Source organism: Pelodiscus sinensis, chromosome 11, assembly GCF_049634645.1.
Source record: "Pelodiscus sinensis isolate JC-2024 chromosome 11, ASM4963464v1, whole genome shotgun sequence".
Lineage (NCBI taxonomy): Eukaryota > Metazoa > Chordata > Testudines > Trionychidae > Pelodiscus > Pelodiscus sinensis.
In genome coordinates, this window is record NC_134721.1 from 39,036,240 (window position 1) to 39,055,492 (window position 19,253).

The following is a 19,253-nucleotide window of genomic DNA, read 5'->3' on the forward strand; positions in this document are numbered from 1 at the left end:
AGTCTCCTTAACCCTAATGAGTTTGAACCTATTATTCACAACCCTTACTTGTCCCCAGATTTTACTCTATATACCATTGAACATCTTCTGATTGCCATCTTAGTCACCTGGAAACGGAGGACCTAATTCTCAAAAGTTCAGGGCTCATCCAACAATGGGTTTTGCAGGTGCTGAACACCTCTTAGAAGAAGAAGAGGTCTTAGGAAGCACTATATTCAACACACACTGGTTTGTAAGGGGGCACAAGAGTCCCTCTATCTTCTGCTGCTTCTGCACCCACAAACCAGCCAGTGACCTCTGCTTTGGGGCAATCACCCAAACTCTTTACTTATAGTACCAGTTCCCACCACCTTGTAGCTGTAAGAATATCAGGTTTTACTAGCTTCTGTTGCCAACAGGGAGCATGGCCTCTAACTTCTTGGCTCCTCCCTTGACTCTTGCCTGGCTTCCTTCCTGCCAACCTTTATGTATACACTGGCTAATGAGGCCAGTAGCTGTTCCCTATCTGCCTCTCAGGCTTGAGCTTGCTGTCAGCTTCAATTCCCCTTTCCTGATTGCAGCTGGTGTGATAAAGGTCTGGCTCAGTTTCCTAGCAAGGACACTATCACACTACTACACACATACACAAAACCACCCATCACAAAGCACAACCCAACAGTGGGGTTTGGCATCACAGTTTTGGGCAGTTGAGATCACATTTAACCATAATCCGGCTATCAAGAAAACAGTCACGTATCTGCTTCACAGGAGCATGAAAGCAGGTATCCTGAAAGCAAAGAGTTCTCCAATACTCCTACAACCAACTAGCCATGCAATACATCCTACAAAATGTTTCACAGATGCAATGAAGTTGTCCTGCATACACACTTTCACCATACTTAAAAGGAAAGTAGCTCAGGGAGTCTAATATCTCCAAGGTACTTTTGAGTTCAAGCCTTTGCAGATTTATCATCTTGCCTATCCTGGATCAATGGTCAGAAATTTGAAATCATTTACCATTCTTTGCTCTCAAGACAGCGAAAGCACTCCACAACACCTATTAGTATTGAAGACAATTCAGGAAACAAGGCCCTCAAAATTATCACAAGCCGACATTATATTCATGGAGAAGTGTTTTTTGTTTTTGTTTTAAAACAGGTCACAAGGACTTCCCTATTACATAGGATTAAAAAAAACAAGGCTTAGGCAAGGAGTTCAGTATCTAACAGAAACCATCAAGTAAAACAAAATGGATATCTGAATTTATGTAGGTAAGAGACCACTTTTCTTTCTAAACCATTGCTAAAACAACACCCCTTCCCCACTGCAACATGGCACTAACTGGCCCTGGGCCATTGGAGCTACTGCCTTGTAGATGAAATATGAAAATCTGAATATGACCTCTTCTGTTTGCACGAGAAGGTGTATTACCTTTGAAGTCCCTGAAAAAAAGGTACATGGACGATGTCCTTTTGCCTATCTAAAATATCCCTAGTTGCAACACAGCTTATTGCAAAACAATTCATGCAGAAAAAGCATACATAAAATTCAGCTATATTCAGGAAGATTTCAGAATTAGACACTAGGTGGTGCTACTAGACTATTTGAAACAATCATTGATCCATTAAAAGTGTGTGAGAGAGAGAGAGAGAATAGTGATAGAAATGTAGCCGTGTTAGTCTGGTGTAGCTGAAACAAAATACAGGACTATGTAGCACTTTAAAGACTAACAAGATGGTTTAATAAACCATCTTGTTAGTCTTTAAAGTGCTACATAGTCCTATTTTTTGTGTGTGTGTGTGAGAGAGAGAGAGAGAGAGAAACACACATGAAAGAGAAAGAGAAAAAGAAAGAAATTCATAAAAATGGCCATACTAAGTCAGACCATGGTCCATCTAGACTAGTTTCCCATCTACCAACAGTGACCAAAGCCAAATGCCCAGAGGGAGGGAACACAACAGGTAATTCTCAAGTGATCCCGTCCCTGTCATCCCTTTCCAAAGGAACAGAGGTTAGGGACACCTTTTCTCCCCATCCAGGCTAACAGACATTGATGGACCAAACCTCCATGAATTTATCTAGCTCTTCTTTGAACCCTATTAAAGTCCCAGTCTTCTCAACATCCTCTGGCAAGGAGTTCCACAGGTTGACTGTGCACTGCATGAAGAAAAAAAGCTTCCTTTTGTTTTAAACCTGCTTCCTATTAATTTCATTTGGTGATCCCTAGTTCTAATATTGTGGGAATAAATAAATAACTTTTCCTTATTCGCTTTTTCCATACCAGTCATGATTTTATAGACCTCTATCATATCCCCCCCAGTCACTGCTTTTCTAAACTGAAAAGTCCAACTCTTTTTAATCTCTCTTCATATGGGACCTGTTCCAAACCCCTCATCATTTTTGTTGCCCTTTTCTGAACCTTTTTCAATGCCAATACATCTCTTTTGAGATGAGTCAACTATATCTGTACGGAATATTCAACATTTGGGTGTACCTTGGTTTTCTATACAGACAGTAAGATAGTCTCAGTCTAATTCTCTATCCCTTTTTTAATAATTCCCAACATTCTGTTTTCTTTTTTGACTGCTGCTGCACACTGAGTGGATGTTTTCAGAGAACTATCCACAATGACTCCAAGTTCTCTCTCGAGTAGTTGTAGCCAAATTAGTCCCCATCATATTATATATATATATAGTTGGGATTATTTTTCCAATGTGCAGTACTTTACATTTATCAACTTTAAATTTTATTAGCCATTTTGTTGCCCAGTCACTTCGTTTGATGAGATCTTTCTGAAGCTCTTCACAGTCTGCTTCGGTCTTAACTATCGTGTGCTATTTAGTATCACCCTCAAATTTTACCACCTCACTGATTAAACCCCTTTCTCCAGATCATTTCTAAATAAATCGAATAGGATTGGTCCCAAGACAGACCTTTGCGGGACATCACTAGTTACCTTTCTCAGTTTGGAAAACTTACCATTTATTCCTACCCTTTGTTTCCGGTCTTGTAACCAGTTATCAATTCATAAAGAGACCTTCCCTCTTATCCCAGGATAACTTACTTTACTTCAGAGCCTTTGGTGAGGGATCTTGTCAAAGACTTAGATTTCCAGAAAGCATACTATATTCACAGGATCCCCCTCGTCCACATGTTTGTTGACCCCTGCCAAAGAACTCTAGTACAGTGTTTCTCAAACTGTGGGTACCAACCCCCTGGGGGGGTCATGAGCAACTTAGAAGGGGAAATTAGAGAGGGGTCACGGTATTACAAGTTTGAGAACCCCTGCTCTAGTAGATTAGTAAGGCATGACTTTCATTTACAGGAACCATAATGACTTTTCCCCAAAAAAATATTCATCTATGAAACTGACAATTTTATTGTTTACTATTGTTTCAATTAATTTCTAGAGTACTGACATTAGACTTACTGGTCTATAATTGCCAGGATCACCGCTAGAGCCCTTTTTAAATATTGGCATCATGTTAGCTATCATCCAGTCATTAGGTACAGAAGCTGATTTAAAGACATGTTACAAACCACAGTTAATCATAGAATACTACAATCAGAAGGGACCTCGAGAGGTCATCAAGTCCAGTCCCTTGTCCTCATGGCAGGACCAGTACTGCCTAGACTATCCCTGATAAATGTCTAACTAACCTATTCTTAAATATCTCCAGAGATGGAGATTCCACAACCTCCCTAGGCAATTTATTCCAGTGTTTGACCAACCTGACAGTTAGGAACTTTTTCCTAATGTCCAACCTAAACCTCCGTTGCTGCAGTTTAAGCCCATTGCTTCTTGTTCCATCAGAGGCCAGGAAGAAAAATTTCTCTCTTCTCCTTGTGACACCCTTTTAGATACCTGAAAACTGCTATCATGTCCCCTCTCAATCTTCTCTTTTCCAAACTAAACAAGCCCAGTTTCTTCAGTCCTTCATAAGTCATGTTCTCTAGACCTTTAATCATTCTTGTTGTTCTTCTCTGGGCCTTCCCCAATTTTTCCACATCTTTCTTAGACTGTGATGCCCAGAACTAGACACAATACTCCAACTGAAGCCTAATCAGCACAGACTAGAGCGGAAGAATGACTTCTTGTGTCTTGCTCACAACACACCTGTTAATGCATCCTAGAATCATGTTTGCTTTCTTTGCAACACTGTCACACTGTTGACTCATATTTAGCTTGTGGTCCACTAGAACCCCTAGATCCCTTTCTGCCATACTCCTTCCTAGACAGTCGCTTCCCATTCTGTGTGTGTGAAACTGACTGTTCCTTCCTAAGAGAAGCACTTTGCATTTGTCCTTGTTAAATTTCAACCTGTTTACCTTTCTCCAATTTGTCCAGATCATTTTGAATTATGACCCTATCATCCAAAGCAATTGCAACCCCTCCCAGCTTTGCAAACTTAATAAGCATACTCTTTATGCCGATATCTAAATCATTGATGAAGATATTGAACAGAACCAATCCCAAAACAGACCCTTGTGGAAGCCCACTTGTTATACTTTCCAGCAGGATTGTGTATTGTTAATAACTACTCTCTGAGAACAGTTATCCAGCCAGTTATGTACCCACCTTATTGTAGCCCCATTTAAGTTGTATTTGCCTAGTTTATGGATATGAATATCATGTGAGACTGTACCAAATGCCTTGCATAGTTGCACAATCTCACATTTGAGTTCTTTCAGAATTCTTGGGTGAATGTCATCTGGTCCCAGTGACTTGTTACTGTTAAGTTTATCAATTTGTTTGATTCAGTGCAGCTCAGTTAGGTCAGAAGATGAAGTAAACTATACACCAGCAACAAGGCTGTCATCTGGGGTGGGGGACAAAGGAAACAGTTGTCCCAGGGCCAGTGTTCCCACTAACATTTTGTATCCTTTGGAGTAGTGATGTGAGGTGAGAATATTCTCCGAGAATGAGAATATTCTGTGAATATTCTCCAAAAGATTATTTCCTGAGAATTTATGAGAATTTTCTAATTTTTCCATTTTCTCTTGAAATAATATATTATATTCAACTTTTAGAACACCCTGAATGTTAAAGAGCTTTCTTGATCATTCAAGATAATTTGAGAACTTTATAGAATGTTCCAGAATGTTATGAAACTTTCTAGAACATTCATGAGTCAGGAATTCTGACTGTTATGGAACTTTCTGGAAGCATCACAAAAAGCATATAAAGAGGCAATAACACATTTATTCTCTTTTGTGAAAGGTGTAATTGTGTTTCCATCAGTATGAAAAGAAGAACTAAGCCTAAAAGTGATGTGTGGGATTATTTCCTTCATAAAACAGTTAAAGACAAAGTGTTATATGAATGTAAGTACTACAAGGCTGAATACATCACAAATGCAACAAGGATGAGAAAGCATATTTCCTATTCTTTGAAGTCTCCTGCTTACATCAAGAAAAAGGCAACAAAATTCTCAGAGTCCAGAAGCAGATCACTTCAACCATCAATTGCATCAACATCTATACAACACTGACAGTGCTAGTGAATTTACATAACCACCTTCCACACCTAGTTCATCCAAGGTGTCTCACTCTAAGTCGCTACTTTGATTCTATGAATGAAACTGAAAACAAAGTTTTGGATGAATTTTTTACACAAGCTATATTCTCATCGGCAGGGCTCCACAAATGCACTCGCCCGCGGTGAGTAGATTTTGCCAGATGGCGAGTGCAGGGGTGGACTGGCCCAGCCCGCTGGGCCGTTGTAACGGGCTGGCCGAAGCCCACACTACGGGGCGGCATGGCCCCATCCAATCCGCCAGCCAGCGGAGGAGCAGAACGCTGCCGGGGAGGGGGAACCACAGCGATTCTCAGTGCTGGGCTGCCTGCGTGCATCTGCGGCGCGAGGAGGCGGAGCGCCAGCAGACGATAGGACGCTGGCATGACGTGGCCCTACCAATTTTAAAGGGAGCTCAGCTCTGGCTGCGTGTCCCCGGCAGCTCGCTGCCCCTCGCCGGTGAGAGACCGCTCCCGGCCGACTGCCCGGCTTGCTGAGCCCGCCCCACGCCCCATCTGGCTCCTGCCACCCATTCACCATGCCGTCCCTGAATCCCGGATCCCCTGCTCTCCCTCTGCGCCGCCCTTGCACCCTGCACCCTGCTCCTTCCGATCCCTGCTTCCCCCCCCAGCTCTATGCTGCCCGTTCCCTGCACTGCCCCTAGACCCCGATTCCCTCTGCCCCTCCCGTTCCCCGCGTCCCATTCCCCATGCCTCCACCGCACCCCGCACACTGCTCCCCCCATCCCTGCGTCGCTCTGCCTCTGTGCCTCCTGTTCCCCGTGCCACCCCTACCTCCCCCCACACTGTTCCCTGCACCCCTCTGGCTCTGTGCTGTCCCTGCACCCTGTTTCCCCTGTGGATTGGAAGTGAGGGGTGCTTGTCCATAGAGAGGGGCTGGACAGGGCAGGGAAAAGGCTGCTGTGACCCAGCAGCAAATAAAAAGGGGGAGTTCACTTGAAGCACCTTTGCCTTTATGGAAAAAAATGAATGAAAATGCAGTTTGCTATTTATAGGGCTAAAATGCTGGGACAAAAATGAAAGAAAAAAAAACATTGCAAAATGCAAACATGTAAAAGACAATAAATAAAGGGGGTGAATGTTTTGCTTGGCCCTGGGGGAGGGGAAGCAGCTGGTCTGGTCTGTGGGGAGGGGAAAAATATGGGGAAGGGGCTTGTGCTGAGGGGAGGGAAGGAGAAGAAGAAGAAGAAAGGGAAAGGCACCAAGGGACAGGGATGCAGGAGAGAAAAACCCCACGGGGCCAAGTGCAGACAATGAGGAAAAAGGCAGGAAGGGAGGTGTCAGTGGGAGGGGGGAACAGGGTGATGCTGGGAGAAGAGAGGGGAAGGGCACTGGGGGCTAGAGCAGGAGGTGCTGGGAGAAGGTTTGAAAGAAGGAAGTAGCCTCTTACCAAACAAGAAAAACAGGATGTGATGAAAGGTTTTGAAAAAAGAAAAGATATGGCTCTAAAAGACATTCACTATGCTGCAGATATTCTAGATCCAAAATTCAATGGTGAGTGCCTTACTAGAAATGAACAAATACAAGGAACTGAATTTATCGATAAATTAATCACAAGAATGTATGGCACTGATCATTCAGCAAAAGTCATTGCAGAGCATTGTGCTAAGGAAGGTTTTTTGGAAAATCATATGCAACAACATCAGCTGGCTCAGTAGATGCAGTATCATGGTAGAAAGTATTTGCTATGGATCAAAATTAGGGAAAGCAGCGAGCAACATATTGAATATGCCAAAAACAACGGCAGCAACTGAAAGAAAGTTTCAGTACTTATATATCATTCATAATGCAAAAAGAAACAAGTTAACACAAGAAAGGGCAGGCAAGCTGACATTCATAGCCCATAATATAAAGCTTCTTAAAAACCCAAATGATGCTCCGTTGAAATCCCCAAGAGAAAAAAGGAAACAGAACCAGAGAAATGAGGGAAAAGAAATTGATAATGCTGAAGAGAAAGAAGAAGTCAAAGAAGAGGATATGTATGAGGAAGAAGAAGAGATAGAAATATATGGGTCAGAAAGTGCAGATTCTGATTTGTATTCAATCCAGAAAGCTAAAAATATTTGTATCCTGCAACAGAAGATTTGTAATAAAAGCTCTAGTAATTTAAACCTCTGTCTTTTTTTCTTTACTTTCCCAAATTTTCATTTTAACATTTGGAAACTTTCATAATTCTTGAAGTTTTATTAAAGAAAGATGATATTATAAACAGCAAAATTCTTTAAAAACTATTTTTAAAGTATTTAAGAGAAAATTCTCAAAAATTCTCACATTGGAGAATATTCTCCAGAACATTCGAGAATATTCTCCAGAACATTCGAGAATATTCTCCAAAAGTTTATCCCTGAGAATTTAACATCACTACTTGAGAGGATTGAATTTTCTTATGTGCAACACCAATATTGAGGTAGCATGTGGAAGTACACCACCAGAACAAAAACCTAGATATAAATACATATTTTAAACAGTCCAGAGGTGTGGAAGAAAATCTATTAAAACAAAGAGTAGTTAAGAATCAATGCTTACAATGTTTATTTCATATAAAATCAAGTAAAAAAAATTTAACACTGTACTTGGAGTATATGTATTCAAGCTAGTAAACATACGAAAATGCATATTATCCACACACAGCGTAGGTTTTCCTAGGATTGCTAGAAAGAGAGGAGATCCAACTAACAAAAAGAGAAAGAGCAACTTCGCAGGCAGGCCTGCAAACCTAGGGAGCAGGGCTTTAAACTAGGTTCTTCAGGGGACGGTGATCTAAGCCCTGAGGTAAGTGGGGAAGTGGGATACGGGGAAGAAACACAAGGAAGAAGGAGTAACAAAGGAGGGCCCCTAATTTGAACTTATCTAAGGTATTTGTACATGAATGCAAGAAGCCTGGAAAACAAATAAGAAGAATTAGAAGCCCTGGCCCAGTCAAAGAGTTATTAGGTGAATGGAATAATGGAGACTTGGTGGGGTGACTCATCACCGAAGCCCTGTCATGAAAGGGTATAAACAGTTCAGGAAAAACAGGCAGGGGAGAAAAGGAAGAATTGAACTGTATGTAAGAGAGCAGTACGATTGCTCAGAGCTCCAGTATATAGAGGGAGAAAAGCCTATTAACAGTCTTTCAGTTAAGTTTAGAGGCAGGAACAACAGACATGATGATGTGGTTGGTATCTGCTATAGACCAGATCAGGCGGATGAGGCAGACAAGGCTTTCTTCAGACAACTAAGAGAAGCTTCCAGATCACAGGCCCTGGTCCTCATGGAGGACTTCAATTACCCTGACATTTATTGTGAGACCAATATAGCAGTACACAGACAATCTAGAGGAAGTGCTGCAGGAACCACAGTGACTTAAATTGTTTCAGAACAGCAGCCGAGTTACAGACTAACTGGAAAAACATAAAAAACAACAAATAGTCTTTGAAGGTGCTGCTAGACTAACAAAACATGTAGATGGTATCATGAACTTTCGTAGGTACAATCCACTTCTTCAGATGAATTCATTTGAAGAAATGGTTGTACCCACGAAAGTTCATGATACCATCTTCATGTTTTGTTAGACTTTAATGTGCTGGCGACCGAATGGCTAAATAGCAGTTCAGCAGAAAAGAACCTGGGGATTACAGTGAATGAAAAGCTGGATATGAGTCAACAGTGTGCCCTTGTGGCCAAGAAGGCTAATGGCATATTAGGTTGCATTAGGAGGAGCATTGCCAGCAGATCTAGAGAAGTGATTATTCCTCTTTATTCAGCATTGGTGAGACTACATATGCAGCACTGCATTCCCCCCCCCCCCCCCCCCCCCATTATAGAAAGGATGTGGATGTATTGGAGAGGGTCCAGCAAAGGGTAACCAAAATGATTAGGGGGCTGGAGCACATGACCAACAAGGATAGAGGCGGAGCGATTTTGGCTTATTTAGTCTGCAGAAGAGAAAAGTGAGGGGGAATTTAAAAGCAGCCTTCAACTTCCTGAAGAGAAGTTCCAAAGAGGATGGAGAGAGCCTGTTCTCAGTAGCGACAGATGGCAGAACAAGGGCAATGATCTTAAGTTACAGTGGGAGAGGTCTAGATTGGATATTAGGAAAAACTATTTCCCTAGTAGGGTGGTGAAGCACTGGAATGGGTTATCTAGGGAGGGGATGGAATCTCCATCCCTAGAGGTTTTTTAAGTCCCAGCTTGACAAAGTCCTGGCTGGGATAATTTAGTTAGGATTGGTCCTGTTTTTGGCAGGGGGCTACTCAATGACCTCCTATGGTCTCTTCCAGCCCTATGATTCTAGGATTTTAAGATGCTAAACAAATCCATGTGTCAACTAGAAATAGTTATGCTCTCCTTAAAAATACTAATACAGTATTTACTGACACTGACAATGAAACTAAAAGGTATTCACTCATTATACAGTTTCTCATTACTCATTATACACTGAGGAATGTTTAGGATCCATGCTATACAAAAACAATTGAGACGTCTGTAAAAACAGAGAGAATTCTCTTGGTTTGAAACTTTCACCTTGTGTGTGTCACCAACTCAAAGAGTGGATACCCCAGAGCAAATGAACATGTCTTCAGGATTTGTAGGAAGATCCATGTTTCAAAAAGCTTGCAAATAAGGTTTCATCCTATAAAACTAGCATCACTCCTAGTACTTGCTACTTCTGAATTCAATTAGTACCACAGGACTTCTAAACTGCAGCAAGAAAGGTTTAGTTTGGATATTAGGGAAAACATTAGGTTAAACACTGGAATAAGTTGCAGAATCTCCATCTCTGGAGATATTTAAGAGCCGGTTAGATAGATATCTATCTAGGACGATCTAGACAGTACCGGATCCTGCCATGAGGGCAAGGGACTGGTCTCGATGACCTCTTGAGGTCCCTTCCAGCTCTATGTTCTATGACTATGATTTTAAAAAAAATCCATTAAGATCAGAGTTTTAGGTATCTACAACACTCCAAGAGATTCTATTAAAATTAATTTCTTTCTTACATTGAGCCATTAACACCTATGTCAACTTTGTTTGAAATATAATCATGCAAGTGTCCTCCTGGCACACAGGCACCCCTCGCAGCCTGCTTCCCCGCCCCCGTCCCCCAACCCAGCCAGACCGAGAGGATCTCACTCTCCCATCTGGACTGCAACAAGTGAGTCAAGACACAGCAAACAAATTCCCCCTGCCTCTACCTCACTGCACAGATGACAGCACCCACCAACCTGCTCCTTTCCCGACCTACACCTGTTCAATCTGCTCTCCATAACCCAGCCAGAGGCTGGGATAAAATCCTGCATCTCACAATTGTAAGCACCATCAACCTACCTAGGAGTTAGGACAGGACACAAACTCACTCTCCATCTGCTCCCACCCAGGACACATGGCACAAATAAACTCTCCGCCTCACCCCAATGCCAGCACCCACCCACCCCATGCAGTCAGCTTCAACCAATAGTCACCAGCCAGTAGATCAGGATCTACTGGTAGATCTTGGAGCCTCTGTCTGGGATGGAATCTCCATCCCTTGAGGTTTTTAAGTTTCCATTTGACAAAGCCCTGGCTGGGTTGATTTAGTTGGGATTGGTCCTGCCTTGGGCAGGGAGCTGGACTTGATGATCTCCTGAAGTCTCTCCCAGCTCTATGATTCTATGATCCTGACTGGTTTGGCTAAGAGACTATCAAGTGCCAGCACTTTGCTGCCGTCTCTAAGCGCTCCTGCCCCGCACTGCTATGCATCTCCTGCCCTTTGCCTTGGAGCTGTTCCTCCCCCTGGGAGCCTCCTGCTTGGTGTGCAGAGCAGGGGAGTGAGAGATGGGGCGCTGAAGGCAGGGTGCCCCTCCCACTCTGTATTCTTTCTCCACAAAAGCAGAGAGGGGGCACAACAGGACTTGGGATGGAGTTTGCTGGCTGCTTTAGGGAGTGGGCCTGGGGAGGCATGAACCTGCCTTTGCCCCACTGCACCACCAATCAGGAGCCACCTGAGGTTAGCCCAGCTGGAACCCACATCCCGAACTCCTACCCCAATTATGAACCCCTCCTGCACCCCAAGCCCTGAGCACCCCTGCATCCAAATGCCATCCCAGATCCTGCACCTAAAAGGATAAGGGGAGATCTCATGAACAAACTAAAAAAACCACATCATCATTCATAATAAACCTCAGATATAAGTTTGAAAATGAACTAAAATCTTAGCTATCCAGTTCCATTTATGAGTTTAAGATGTGAAGGCCAATGGGATTTTGTCCACAGTGTTAAGCTGAATTGGGGAATCCTGAGCCATACAGGACTTCTCTGCTTAGAAATCTGCTTTGGAAAGTTTTATCTCCTTTGGACGTCTAACAACAACCCTAGCCATTAGAGCAAAGGTCTGCTAAGCCATCCTATTGACTTCCTAGGTAAATCACAAGCTGTCAAACCCCAGAGTCACAAAAAAAAGTTGAAAGAACATCAGATTTCAACCTGAATACATCTTTCTGAATTCAACCTTATGAAAAGGTTTTAGCTACAGCTGTCCAGAGTTTGGATTGTTTGTCCTCCTGAAAACTTCATCAAGAAGGGAATTCTTTTCTTGGCTAGATGCCCTTGTTAAAGAGACAACAGAAAATGTTCAAGGCCACTCTGAAGACCTACTAAGTTTGAATGGAGTAGTCAAGGATAAGAATTTAATCAGAATAGCATTGACCACTTCTATTAACGTCCACTTTATATTTTTCTTTCAAAAAACTCTGTTCAAGTGAACAAAGAGTTGGCAGATCATTAAGTCCCTTGCATGACACATTAGCTTCAAGTGAAATAATAGGGGAGACACTTAAACTAGCTCATTTTCCATACTTCTGAATCAGTAACAAAAGAAAATCACTTGAAAAATGTAGGAAATATGCTCCTTTATGAAAAAAAAAAATCAACTCACTATTCAACAATCAGAGCATTTCAAATGGCATCAACAACATTCTAAAACTACTTACCAAACAGTCTCCATGAACTCAGGATATAGAGTTTTGTAGTCATTGTCAAAGTCAATCCAGCGTCCCAATCTTGTAACACTAGTCTGTTAAAATAGGAACATACACCTTGAAAGGCAGCTTAAACCATAGTACATTTTAGGGATGTAATTGACTAGTCGCTTCTTCCCCCCCCCGTTGCCTATCAAAGTATGGGAGGAGCAGGAGCAGTGCTCTTGCTACATTTCAAAAGCAGAAGTGCCGCAGGGAGCATGGGGTGAACGGGGGACTCAAGCAGTCCTCCACTGGCCCAATGATCCCTGCACGCTTTGCTTTTGAAATGTATAAGAGCTCTTGTCCATTTCAAAAGCAAGGACAACAGGGCCAGTGGGGGACTGCTCAAGTCCTCCGCTAGCCCTATGCTCCCCACAGCACTTCCACCTTTGAAATGTAGCAAGAGCCCACTGGCTCTTGCTTCATTTCAAAGGCAGAGGCATCCTTATTGACTAATCCTCCCCGCTTTGAGCTCCTATATTTTACTTTATATATAGTGTTTTAAAAAATTTTGTGAACCGCCTCAAATATGATAAATAGAGAGGCAGGGTGAAAATATTTTAATTAAACGAATAAATAAATAAATAAATAAATAAATAAAGTCAATGCAAATTCCATCAACTATTCTATTAGATGACTAATCTAAATTTAATATCCCTTGTACATTTCCCAAATGTATCTCTCTGTTATATCTCATTTAAAAAGCAATATGTTCTACCCTCATCAGTGAACCAAGCCCACAAAACAGTCAAGCTTGACAATGGTTCAGGGTAGTTCATTTGATCTAGCATGGAGTACGTCAAGAAAAGGTCATGAATACAGGCCTTTCCTTAAATCCAAAGCCATGCAATACAGAAGCATCTACTCACTGCAACTGAATTTCAAGACTGACCCACCAACTACAATAGCACTCTCAGACCTTTCCTTGGCATAATGCCAAATAATTCACCAGAAAACTTGGCTGCACTAATTTAGTTTTTAATCACAACCATGTACCTGTGATGAAAACAGTCAAACATGGGGAGAAGAACCGAGCTTCACAGTTCTCTCCATTTCTACAGTCAGGAATAGTCTGAGAGCTCTGAACATCACCTAAATCAGAGCTGGAAAAGACACTGTGTAAACACTGTTCAAAATTATTTCAGAACCATCTGCATTTTCTGGCCTGCTTACGCTAGGATGCGAGAAGGACTCACACCTACTTACACAGACAACATAAGTTAAGGAACAGGTTATGGTGAACATTATGCTTCACTTTGGTAAGGGAAATCCTTTTGTTGGGTGGCTAAATATGCAATCTGCCAGCTTGCAACAACCAAAAATAGGATAAACCCAACACTGTCTGGTGTATGCTGTTATCAATTAACATGGTTTGCTCTGCTCTATTTTTCCTCGGGTGCAGCAAAATTAGTTTCACCATATCCTAGTGAATTGCAAAAGAACTGCATGCAGTTTTAGACACATGGGCAGACTTGATACTGACATTCTACTTACCCTCCATTCTGTAGAGTATCTCATCACAATCCCCCTGCACTGTTTGTTATATTCCGCAATACCCATTTTGGCCACATCCTCTGGACCTTTGATTCCTAGTGTTTTGTCAATTTCATACTCCTGGAGAAGAGAGGAGGGAAAATAAAGTCAATGCATTTTGCAGTGCGAAATCTTCAAGATGTTTCATTTCATTTATTTGTCTCTATGCACATAAACCCAAGCTCCAGACTCAAATTTACACATGCAACTTTCTCACGCAAAAACGTACATACATTTGAGCTCCTATTTTGCATATATAGGATTCTCATCCCATAATCGCTACTTGCACTCACATACACAATAACTGCAGTAATGGATGAGTCTGTCCCTCAGAAATAAGGGCTGTCAAACAAAGTCAGTCAAACGGTTATCCTTTGCACGGTAATTACTAACAATAGCTTGCATTGCTACTTATGTTTTGCTCAGAAATGTAACAGTTTACTGAATCATTAGAAATTTGGACTATTCCAAATTTCTAACTGACATGCTAGTCCAACAAAGTTATTAGTGGGCATTACTCATTTTGTTTCCCAGGATCAAATTTGAAAGTTCACTGCAAAGGCCAAACAAAAAATATGTACCATGCAAAGGTACTCAAAGTACAAATATGGTGACAGAACCCAAAAGGATCTTTATAGCAGTGGTGGGCAATACATTTTGATGAGGGGCCACTTCAAGATTTTGGTAAATGGTCAAGGTCACACTTTAATATGGAAGGGAGCTCCTGGTAGGGGACTGGATGCAGGAGAAGGCACGAGATCTGACAGGAAGTTTGGGTGAAGGGGGTTTATGGGTGTAAGAGGATTCTGACCTAAAGGAGGGATGTAGAAGGGGAGCAGGGTCTGGGAGAGGGTTGTGACCTGAGGAAGGGGGATGCAGAGAGTTTGGGTGATGACCTCGGGTAGGAGGGCATGGTGGCCTGGGGCAGAGAGTGGGGGGGGACAGGGAAGAGCTGAGGTACCAGAGGCAGACCTAACCGGGAGATGCTTGCCTAAGTGGCTCCTGGCCAGCAGCCCCACAGGATGCCAAAGTAGGCTCCCTCCCTGTTGCAGCTCCAGACTACTCAAAATGCCTGGTTGCTCCCTGTTCCTATCTGCTCTGGGCAGCCAGGGGAGAAGAAGGCTTTGCGGAGAATGGCCAATGGGAGTTGAGAGACTTTGCTGGGAGGCGGGGGCAGCACACAAAGCCTCCCCCTGAGCACCTGGAGCAGCGAGTCACAGGGAGATGCCAGATGCTTAAGGCAGTATGGGGCTGCTCTGAAGCAGCTAAGTGGTCTCAGGCCAGATTCAGAGGCTTAGTGGACCAGATCCAACTCATCCGCCATATCTTGCCACCCCTGTTTTATAGCATCGTTTCATGTACAATTGAAAACCACTACACAAGGAGTGAAATTTAAATATTTCAATGTAAAAAAGTTGTAAACAAAACAGATCATTTGGCTCCAGACTGATGGGCTCACTAACTAAATCCTCCTGGGTCACAAAAGAAAAGAGTACAAACTGAGATTTCCATCAAAGTTTTAGAGTAAAGGTTCCCAAAATGTGGAGCGCACTTCTCTGGGGTGGCACAGAAGACCATTTGGAGAGGTCACTGCAGGACATGGGCCAGCCTCTCAGCCTACCCAGCCTCTCATCCTTTCCTGCAACCCTGGCTTCTAGCCGCACACACACACATAGCTGTGCTGAGACTGAGGACAAGGCCGGGAACAGACCCTGCACTTGGCCGTGGGCCTGGCTGCTGGTCCCCACCACAGCCCAAGTGCAGCTCTGCTCCAACCCCTGCCTGCTGCCTCACCCTCAAACTCAAACCGACCCACTTCTACAGCCTGGCTCTGGAGGCGGGGGGTGGGGGGGGCCCCGACAACTCTGCCCAAATTATCCAGATTCATTGGTAATCACATGCAAAGATCAAGATAACAAAAATATCTTTAGGATCACTTAGTGCACATACCACTGGTAAACCATGGCAATCCCATCCAAATCTTCTCTCCACATAAAAGCCACTCTGGTGAGCAAATCTAGTTACTACGTCTTTAATGGTTCCTGCGAGAATATGGCCATAGTGTGGAAGCCCAGTTGCAAATGGAGGACCATCATAGAAAGTAAACCTGTGAAGCAATAGGTAATACAAGTAATTCGTTAAAAAGCCAGCCCACAGAAAACAGGATTCTTCCTCTGTGATTATGCTATTCCTGCTTACAGGTCTTCACAAGTAAAACCTCAGTGTTATGAACACCTTGGGAATGGAGGTTGTTTGTGATTTCTTAAATGTTCATAAATCTGAATAAAACACTGTAGCTGTTTTCAAAAGTTTACAACTGAACACGGACATAACACAACTTTAAAACTTTGCAGAATGAAAAAATGCTGCTTTTCCTTTTTTGAAAATAATTTACATTTAACACCATATTTTCTTTGTCTCTGCTTCTGCCCGATTGCGTCTTTCCACTTCCAAATGAAATGCGTGGTTGACTGGTCAGTTTGTTAACAGTGTTGTTCATAATTCTGACATTCTACTGTACCAGCACCCGAGTAAAAACGATTATAAACTCTGCAAATTTTACTCTACACACACAAATGCGCATATGCCCTTTCTTCAGGAAGAAAAAAAAAAACCCAAAAGGTAATGCATGGAAAATGGTGCTGGCTTAGACTGAGCTCTGAAGAAGAAGGGAGAAGAGCTACAGGTAAACACATTTATTTTGATGCATGCCTTATTTATCTTTTATGCTACTTTTTACCTGGGTCTATTTTTTGACTGCTTCAAGCATTCCTGAAAACAATCAAGTGTTTTCCAGAGATTCAGAATCTTCTCTTCCTCCTGAGGAAAGTTTATGTTTTCCGCAACTTGCTGAACCATTCTTTCCCCTGTAAAGATCAAACAAAGTACATTGTGCCATTAGAAAACAATCTCATAGCATACACCACTATATCACAGTATGATCTGTGATAACCGCTCAGAAGCTTGTTTCATAAGTCACTTAGGGTGTCTACACTTGCATCCTCTTTCAAGAGAGGGATGCAAATGAAGAGATTCTAAATTGCAAATGAAGCAGGATTTAAATATCCCGCACTTCATTTGGATATTTGCATCACGGCACTATTTCGAAATAAGACGCTGATCAGATGCAGTTATTTTCAAAGAAAACCCTTATCTCAAAAAAACCCTTATTCCTCATACAATAAGGTTTACCAGTTATTTCGAGAGAAGGGTTCTCTCTCAAAATAACCGCGTCTGAACAGCGTCTTATTTCGAAATAGCGCAGTAATGTGAATATGCAAATGAAGCACAGGATATTTAAATCCCGGCTTCATTGGCAATTTTGAATCTCTTCATTTGCATCGCTCTCTCGAAAGAGGGTGCAAATGCAGACATGCCCTAAGATAGCAATCTGATCTAAATATATCATGAAGCATGTTCCTGTTTCATGGTAATAGAGTAGCATGAGGAATAGTTCTTTATTTACTCTTGATAATGTTCATTGATGGTTTTCCACTGGGTTTCCTTGGCTACAGATTGTACCTCTAAACTCCAGGATTCTCTAGTCCAGCACCATCTGTGGTCCAGTAGGACCAGAGATATTGCTGAACAAGAGAACTCCCGTTGGCCAGGTTCAAGGGCTGGGCTGGTGGTGGGGAGCACAGCCCCAGCAGTAGCAGAGATAGCGTGGTGGGAAGCACAGCCCCCACTGGGGCTGACGGCAGGGAGCACAGTCCAGCTCTGGAGCACAGCCCCAGCGGCAGCAAGGACGGCAGAACAGGGAGCCCAGACCTGCCTGGCCAGAGGCAGTGGGGCCAGCACCCAGAAGCACAGTCCGAACTAGAGCCTAGGAATGCAATCTGGGTCAGTGATGAGAGCTCAGCCCCAGCTGGGGTCAGCACACTGGGGGAGCAAAGCCGCAGCCTGGGCAAGAAGCACAGCCCCACCAGGGCTGGGGGCAGCAGGTGGGGAGCCTTGACCCTCCCCTCATCCAGAAAACTGTGTTGTTCGGGACCGCTCATGTCCGGAGGGTGACAGACATAGGAGGTCCAACCTGTACTTAGAACCAAATGCTCTTTCCAATTTTCTTCCAGGTTTGAAGGAGAAGTTCCACCCAAAATTTAAGCAACTGTCCTTTCCCCTTCTAGTCAGGCTGTGGTTCTCCCTGGCATCAAAAAACAGCTCAAATTTAGCACTTTAAAATTTAAAAATGTGTAAGTCACAGCACTGAAGACACAGTCTTGTCTAGTACCAGCCATACAACGTAGAGGCACCACTCAGAAACACAACACCAATTCACAATCAAAAGATTTTCCGTATAAATCCAGAGACTTAATTTTTTGAAAAAGTGAAAATTTAAATGCTGCAGAAAATGACAGCTTAACCTGTCCATCCATCATATTAAAAACACATCCAAGAAACACCTATATGAGGTGGCAGGTGAATTTTTCAATGCTTCATTTGTACTATACTCATATCAATAAGGGTGGCTCATTTTCCTCAATAATATACTACATATCTTTCACACATTTAGGGCCAGTGTCTGATCTCTGTGCAAGTGGTAGAGAGAGGTAAAGTGCCCATGACACAAAAAGAGTCCTTGAACTCAGAGTACAGAGATTCCATGCAGCTGGAAATGATTAAAGTGTTTTTCTACGGAAGGGATATATGAAAGAGGCAGATCCATGTCCCCAACAAGGCCTGCCAGTTGACAACTCTCAGAAAAATCCACAGTGCCTTGGTACAGTAGCAGTGAACTCAATGAAGTACTATCTTACAGCAAAACGTCGCCTGGGACAGCATGACTATATACCATCTCACGTACCTGGCTTAATGCTACAATTTAGCCCTGGTTATTGCTAGAGCACAAAGTCATCTTCTGGTACCTAGTTTCCCTAATTAATTTCTAGCTGATGATTGTGATGAGCCTTGAACAATGCACTGCTTTTATACATTCAATCAAGGATAGCAAGAAGCCCAGTCATTAAGGCTTCATTAATATAAATAATAATACTTCAAACTTCTGCACCTGTTTCTGCCCTAGGATGGCAGAGTGCTTTACAAACATTAATTAGCTCATTGTCGGAGAAAGGGATCATTTATGTTTTGCTCACAATCCAGTCACACAGACTTTAGTGGCTGAACTGAAAGTAAAACCAATATTTCCAAAATGCAAAATCTTCTGCCTTAACTGCTACACACACACTCAAACCAGGGTGGATAAAAAAAATTTTTTAAATCAATGAT

The 19,253-nt window shown here is 42.7% G+C and overlaps 1 protein-coding gene and 1 long non-coding RNA gene across 6 annotated transcripts in view; one reads left to right on the forward strand and one right to left on the reverse strand.

Moving 5' to 3' along the window:
- IARS1 (isoleucyl-tRNA synthetase 1) overlaps nucleotides 1–19,253 on the reverse strand; it is a 215,518-nt gene that overhangs the window by 176,152 nt on the left and 20,113 nt on the right. For all 4 annotated transcript variants that reach the window (XM_075939705.1, XM_075939706.1, XM_075939707.1 and 1 more), the window contains 4 exons: nucleotides 16,768–16,894; nucleotides 15,978–16,134; nucleotides 13,989–14,108; nucleotides 12,465–12,547 (listed from right to left, as the gene is read on the reverse strand). In XM_075939705.1, the coding sequence (XP_075795820.1) occupies nucleotides 12,465–12,547; nucleotides 13,989–14,108; nucleotides 15,978–16,134; nucleotides 16,768–16,886 (479 nt within the window). In that variant the 5' untranslated portion in view covers nucleotides 16,887–16,894. The remainder of the gene's footprint in view (nucleotides 1–12,464; nucleotides 12,548–13,988; nucleotides 14,109–15,977; nucleotides 16,135–16,767; nucleotides 16,895–19,253) is intronic.
- The window catches only part of LOC112546510 (uncharacterized), a 35,265-nt gene that overhangs the window by 4,469 nt on the left and 11,543 nt on the right, over nucleotides 1–19,253 (forward strand). For both annotated transcript variants that reach the window (XR_012906583.1, XR_003090204.2), the window contains exon 2: nucleotides 16,627–16,713. This is a non-coding gene — a long non-coding RNA (uncharacterized LOC112546510). The remainder of the gene's footprint in view (nucleotides 1–16,626; nucleotides 16,714–19,253) is intronic.